The sequence below is a fragment of the Cololabis saira genome, chromosome 11 (genome assembly GCF_033807715.1).
Source record: "Cololabis saira isolate AMF1-May2022 chromosome 11, fColSai1.1, whole genome shotgun sequence".
Taxonomy (NCBI): domain Eukaryota; kingdom Metazoa; phylum Chordata; class Actinopteri; order Beloniformes; family Belonidae; genus Cololabis; species Cololabis saira.
The window spans coordinates 24714495-24721671 of record NC_084597.1 but is presented as its reverse complement, the minus strand read 5'-3'; the positions used below and the strand labels follow the sequence as shown (position 1 = coordinate 24721671).

The 7177-nt window shown below is 40.3% G+C and overlaps 1 protein-coding gene across 1 annotated transcript; it reads left to right on the top strand.

Annotated features, from left to right (window-relative positions):
- Positions 1 to 6178, top strand: zmynd19 (zinc finger, MYND-type containing 19). The gene is made up of 6 exons (XM_061734121.1): positions 1 to 241; positions 3015 to 3074; positions 3176 to 3282; positions 4142 to 4282; positions 4500 to 4680; positions 5322 to 6178. The coding sequence occupies exons 1-6, from the start codon at positions 191 to 193 to the stop codon at positions 5463 to 5465; spliced, it is 684 nt and encodes a 227-aa protein (XP_061590105.1). The 5' UTR covers positions 1 to 190; the 3' UTR covers positions 5466 to 6178.
- The last annotated feature ends 999 nt before the right edge of the window (positions 6179 to 7177 follow it).

Below are 7177 nucleotides of genomic sequence, written 5' to 3'. Positions count from 1 at the left end.
GGCGGTGGAGGCGGCGGTGTGTCACCGAGGCACCGAGGCTGGGCTGCGGCCGGAGACACCCGGATACGGGACGGTTGCTGTTGTCTTGACCCCCTACGAGCGGCATCGCAGCGCGGGAGGGGGCCGACCCACCCGGCGGGTTCAGCCCGAGTATCGTGTCTGCGCGGCGGCGCCACAGCCCGTCCTCCCGATGTCGGACTTCAAGCTGGGGATCGTGCGGCTCGGCCGTGTGGCCGGGAAGGTGAGCGGGGTCCCAGGCTGCCATGTGCGGCCGGGCCACGGTTAAAAACTACAGCTACCCTCCGTTAGTCGACGAGGCTCCGCCGCGGGGAGAGCGGTTAGCCCTCCCGCGGAGAGAGGGGGTTTATCCGCCTCGTTTTAGACCCAGTAGGAGCGGATTAGAGCAGCCGGACCGAGCTAACACCAGCTAGCGTGCTAGCGTTATAACGTGGTTATAGCCATAAAGACACGACAATAAACACCTTTTAGAGGGGATTCAGGCGGCATTGCTGCTGAAATAGTGTAAAAGTATCCATCGTAGGTTACATTACTGAGCCTCGCTAGCCACGGGGGTTCTAAGTGACAAAGCACCGACCAAACTACATTTAGTCTGACGGTGAATTATGTCCCAGAATTGAACACTGTTGTTGTTTTTTTCTTGGCTTAATAAACCTAATAATCTTCTTTAATGTGACATTAAACTGGGACTGAGTTGTGGTGGGAGCTCAAAATCAGAAAAGGGTTTATTGCCAAGTTTGTTAACACACACAAGGAATTTGTTGTGGTGATTGGTGCAACACAATACAAATATAAAAACAAATATATAAGAGATAAAATAAAATGTATAAACAGAAATGTACAATATGAAGTTTTTAAAGTGCCGGATATGAGCAGAGGTGGACAGAGTACTCGACCCCAGTACTTGAGTAAGAGTACAAATACTACTGGTCACAATTTACTCCGTTACAAGTAAAAGTAGCTCAGTCAAAATATTACTCGAGTAAGAGTAGAAAAGTACTTGCTTTTAAAGGTACTTAAGTATCCAAAAGTAAATGCTTTTTTAAATTTACTTTAAGTAAAAGTAAGAGTAAGAGTACATTTCTTATTTTCCACATCAGTAAATTACTATATTTTTTCTAAATTAATTTAAGGATCTTTCAACTCTTGTTTCTGAGAATTAACTCTTTGAAACCAGCTGCACTGATGTGCTGCTTTTAGAACCACAATGTTCTATAAAACCTGCAGAAACACCAAAAACAAATCAAATGAATGGGATCATAAGAGGACAGCAGATGATGCAGAGTTTATTAACAATCATGAACTGAAACCAAATGAACCTGACAAACGCAGGCTACTTTGGTAGTATCGTTTTGAGGAGGCTTGACGTATTTCTGCTTTACGTACATCCCAGTGGAGAGCGTGCACTGTGATAGGTCTCCTCCTTTGACAAAAACAGCTTGTGTCCAATAGGATTTTAGGGAAGAAGAAAAAAGAGCAGACCTGAAAGTAACGAGTACTTTTCAGCCTTCCTAGAAATTTACTCGAGTAAAAGTAAAAATATTTGTCTTGGAAATGTATTCAAGTAAGAGTAATAAGTACCAAAGAAATCTAATACTCAAGTAAAGAACAAATCCTCTGGATATGTACTTAAGTACAGTACTCAAGTAAATTTACTACGTTACTGTCCACCACTGCTAATCTTCCCCGCCGTGATGTGACATCAAACTGGGACTGAGTTGTGGTGGGAGCTCAGAATCAGAAAAGGGTTTACTGCCAAGTTTGTTAACACACACAAGGAATGTGTTGTGGTGATTGGTGCAACACAATACAAATATAAAAACAAATATATAAGAGATAAAATAAAATGTATAAACAATAAAATAAAAAGTATAAACAGAAATGTACAATATGAGGTTTTAAAGTGCCGGATATGAGACTACAAAAAGTGACTTAGGATGACTTAGGACAGATAAAATGTATAAACAGAGCTGGTGTCACAAGACAGGGGGGACCAGCTTTGTTGGACCTTTTGTTGAACACATCTTCTTACACGTTTTTATTTTGTGTAAAATCCACTACAACATCCCCTCATTACTTTTTTTTAGTGTGTAGTTTCGTGCCATGATCATGGTAACTGGGGCTATCACTTGCATTTGCCAGTTATTGCAGTTAACTCGTTTTTTTTTTTTTTAAATCAATCTAAGTCTTGTATTATCAGAATCATATTTCTTTGGCCAAGTCAGTCAAACAAGACAGGGAATTTGACTCTGTTATTTTCGCTCACTGTACAGTAAATAGGAAAATTACAGCTCTTAACATATATACATTTTTTTTTTAAGTGAAATGTGTTGTCATTGCCCCCTTTTTATTGTGCAACCCAGAGCTGGAGCATCTTGTTTTCATCCATCCATGCCCACTTATTCCTATCCAGGGTCAGGTCACCTGATAAACATGGTTTCGGACTATGGGAGGAAGCCAGAGCAAACATACAAACACGACACTGAAAATCCCGTGCTAGGAGTTGAACCAGGAACCCTCCAGCCATCATAATGCCTCATCTCATTTTCCTTATGTCTTCCTGTTATGGATACTCCCTCTGTTAATGTTGTAAACTTCACATGCAAATACAAATCCCCAATATTGTACACACTCAAAATGACCATGGATTGGATGTTTTGACCTTTTTATAGATATGTTCATGTGTGTATTGATTTACACAAAAACTTTATCTAGATGTTGGTAACCTTTACAGAGGGCAGCTGGCTAATTATTTCCTTTGATTCTCAAAGACAGATATATGTTAAATGCTTTGGTGGCATTATTTTTGTAGACATGTTAACTACTCAAGCTGCTTCTTGTCAATATCTGAATGGTGGTTGGTTTTTCTGCCTTAGGTCCTGCACAAAACCTCCTAGAATAATTATGACTACATGCTCATCTGTCCTAGGGAGGGGAAAAAATCATTATATTTCATGTCAAAACTAAAATATTCTTTCCACTTTTCTCATATTTAGACAAAATACACTCTGATCGATGAGCAGGACATACCACTTGTGGAAAACTATGCCTTTGAGGTAACTTGTCCTAACTTTTTTTTACCTGTGATAATGATATTCTGATGAGAATTGGGTCAATAATAACTAGAATTATATAATTGCGTTTATTCAATTTGCAGGCGCGGATGGAAGTAGATGCAGATGGAAATGGTGCAAAGATCTTTGCTTATGCTTTTGACATCGGCAAAGGTCGCTGGGCAGGAAGGCCACTACATGAGCTTCTTTGGTAAGTAATTTGGCTTGTATTCAAGTGTGATCGTAAACTGTTCCTCTCAAGTATGAATAAGAATAATTGACGAAAGTGAGGATTTTTTTCATCATCTTACTGGGTGGGAAAATGTTGTGGGATCAACAGGAAAATAAAGCCCAACAAAAAACAGAACGTGTTAGGACTTGGGAAAAGAGAACAGCTCAGGGAGTTCTTCCATGTAGACTCAGCTGCTGTGTAGCATTGATTATACCATAACTGCCTCAATGATGGACCACAGAAAGTGCATTAGATCCTTCACCCCGGTGATTTTTCATTCCAGCAACATTAACAGAAATCTCTGCGAAAATATTACATCATTATCAAGTTTTGACATTTCCATTGTTACAAGAAGAAAGCTGACAAAGTAAAATGTCATAAAGATTTTTGTGGAGCAGCATAGTTTTTTCCCCCCTAAGGATGGTTCGTCATATCCTATGCCAAAGGAGACAGTAAAGGAAGAATTAAAGCTTTCTTGAAGCTCCTGTCTTTAGCATGTAGAGAATATGGATGGTTTTTATCATGGTGGCCACTTTGATGCCTGTAGGTCATTTTAAATGGGTAGGGACTTTTATAGTAACAAAAAAATTAAATAGAATTTTAATAAAATGGGAATATCTTTGCGGGTTTCATCTTATTATAATCTACCTAAAAGGCTTTAACTAGGACAAAAGGATATAAATGAATATGTTCCAACTGCTTTCTCAAAAGTATTTAAGATGAATGAAATTTAGGCCACTTTGCACTCAGTGGGACCAGTTTAGCTATCCACCAGGTGAAGCTGTGTCTTGAGTATCTAGATGTTGATTGAATGGTTGATTTCTCTGTTTCTATCCAGGGAGAAGCACAGAGGAGGCATTGCCCCTAGTTTTCAAGTTATCCACATTAACTCTGTGACTGTAGACAACCGGCTAGACAACCTCAGACTGGTGCCAGTGGGCTGGAGCCCGAAGCCAGAGGAGATTTCCAGCAAGCAGAGGTAAGACCATATCTGTATTTGGCTGGAATAAGAGTCATGATCATGTGGATTTTAAAAACTAGGGCGGATATGTAAATATTTCATAGTTCTCAGTGGTAGAAAAGGGCTTGGATAAATTGAATATTTTTTTGTGACTTTTCATGCAGAGGTCAACATTTTTTGCTCTATACCAGAATATAGTGCTAAGATGTGATTCCTGTTTGCTTATATCATCCAGAGAGCAGTCTCTGTACTGGCTGGCCATCCAGCAAGTCCCTGCCGACCCTGTGGAAGAGCAGTATCTGGAGTTGAGCCGCACGCGCTACTATAATGCTAATGGGGAGCTGGTGGAGGAAGAGGAGTGCTCTTGTACCTACTATGAGTGTCATTACCCCCCATGTTCGCTCATTGAGAGGAGGGTATGTACTGTAACTGCTTCTATTGTGAAACATTCAGTAAAAAAACTATTATTTGAACAGTTCAGTAAGGAGTTGTATATTCCATCCATGTGTTTAGATCAGTGGTTCCCAAACTTTCTGTGCCCAAGGCACACCAAAGGACAAATAAAAATTTCAAGGCACACCTATTGTGCAAAATAGCCTTATAACACGTGTTATCACTAATATCATCTGTTTATCTGTTAAGTTTATTATTTACTAATGCCAAATAAGATATGACAAAGACAACTATTCCACTCATGAAATATTTATTAACAAAATACTTCACAAAAATATTTAAACTTTATCAAATTTCATCAAACACACCCATTTCAGGAGGATTTTTTTAAATAGTTTTTAGATAAAGTTTGCCTCTGTATTATGGAATGGGTGCATTCAAAGTAGTATATAGTAAATTAAAATAATTATTTTTGTCTAGTTGTATACTATATTGCAGTAGGCTATGGTTGTCACAAAATCCCACGGCACACTTGGACTTGCCTCAAGGCACACCAGTGTGCCGTGGCACACAGTTTGGGAACCACTGGTTTAGATATTAAGGTATAAAGTAATCAAACCATCAGAGCAAAAACAAATGTATGTGCTTCCGTGTCTTTCTGCAGCTGCGGGAGTTTAACATCTGTGGGCGCTGCCAGGTGGCGCGCTACTGTGGCTCCCAGTGCCAGCAGAGGGACTGGCCAGCCCACAAGAAGCAGTGTCGCGAGCGTAAGCGGGTGCTGGCCCTGGAGTCAGAGCCCGAACGATGATCTGCCCTCCTCGACTGGGAGAGGAGGAGGGCGAACAGTGGGACAGGGTTACTCACGGGGGTGCGGGACAAAGTGGGAAAATTAGGGGGAATTGCTGATGAGAGACTAATGACGGAGGACAATGTTGATCGACAATTCAGGGGTAAGAAGATTGGAGGAGGCTAAAGGAAAGACATCTGCCACTTCCAAGAACTTGTAATTCTCCATAGTTTGCTTTTCATTTTTTTGTTTTGGTCTTTATTGTTCTTGAGGAGGGACAACCTCGAGCTCAACCTGCTGCTATGGTTTCCTATTTGAGGGCAGAAGCTGTCTCGTTGATAAAGTGGACAAGCTTCTTTGGACCACAGTCGAACAGATTGTTGTCGTCATCCACTTTTGTTCCTCCACCCAGCTGCTGGGTGTCACAATGTCTTCATTAACAGGAGTGGGGGAGGACCCCAGGGCCACAGTGTCTGTTGCTCAGCTGGTACAACAGGACATGGACCTTTTCACTGTATCGCTCCCTCTCTGATCTCTCTCATACACATGCTGCTGCATTCACGGTCATCACCACCGCCCTCCTGTCCTTTCATGTTCGCCACACAGCCGAACCGGACACGCATCAGATAGATTTCACCGATTGAATCACACTACCAGTATTGATGTTCATCACATTGTTTTTTTTTTTAAATATTTTTTTCCCGATTTTTTTTTTTTTTTTTTTTTTTTTTTTTTTTTTTTTTTTTTTTTTTGGGGGGGGGGGGTTTAACACGCATTCAGTGCCCACAGCGTGAACCCAGGACCTTCTTGCTGTGAGACGGTTGCTCTACCAGCTGCGCCACCGTGCCCCGACTGCTCTTGTTAAAGGGGCCATAATTAGCCTGTTTAAATGTTCTATTTAATCAGAAATTGGTGGTTTAAAAACGTTGTCACTGTTCTAAAATTGAAGTAGCTGCCAAATAAAGGCCTAATTTTGTACTAGTTGATTTCTTGATCTCATATATATATATATATATATATATATATATATATATGAGATGTGTTACTTTTTTTCTGAATTGGTTTGGTAAAGCTTATTTACCTCTTCCTATTTACTTATTTGCATTTTCAGAATTGTCTGGGTACTCTTTAATAAAAGATGCTCTGGATGTTAACAGGCCTTTTCATGTTCCTACTGACAGAACAAACAATGTTATTGTGACCACAAATGGTGTTCATGTTGGCACAATAAAGTTTGTTAGTGATTACATGCAAACAAGATGTAAGATTTATCTTTACCAAATCCTGCTTTTGCCTTCTGTTTCTTGGTTCTGCTATCAACTGGCTTAAATTCCTCCAGACCGTCTCAGTTTGCTGGTTTGTAACAAATTCCTGTCTTCAGTTGTGTTCATTTACATCTGCAGGTGTATGATCTGTTTGTGCAATGGTCTGTGAAGGTGTGGGAAGCTCTAAAGGTTATTTTATTTCTTTTCAAAGAATTTTTATCAGTGGAGTTTTATTTATTTAAACCATTTAATTGTGGGCTGTGTTCTTGGTGATATTTGAAGGTGAACATTAGAAGAAGTGGTCGTTGTGGGACCTTCGTTGTATTGTGGATGGAGCAGGGGACTGAACATTGAACATTTCTTCATGTTGCTTAATTTAATTTTTTTTTCTCCTTGATCCTGAAAAGATGAGCGAGTCCTCATAGTTACCCTTTTGAGTTATTCCATGATAACACTGCAGACCACCAT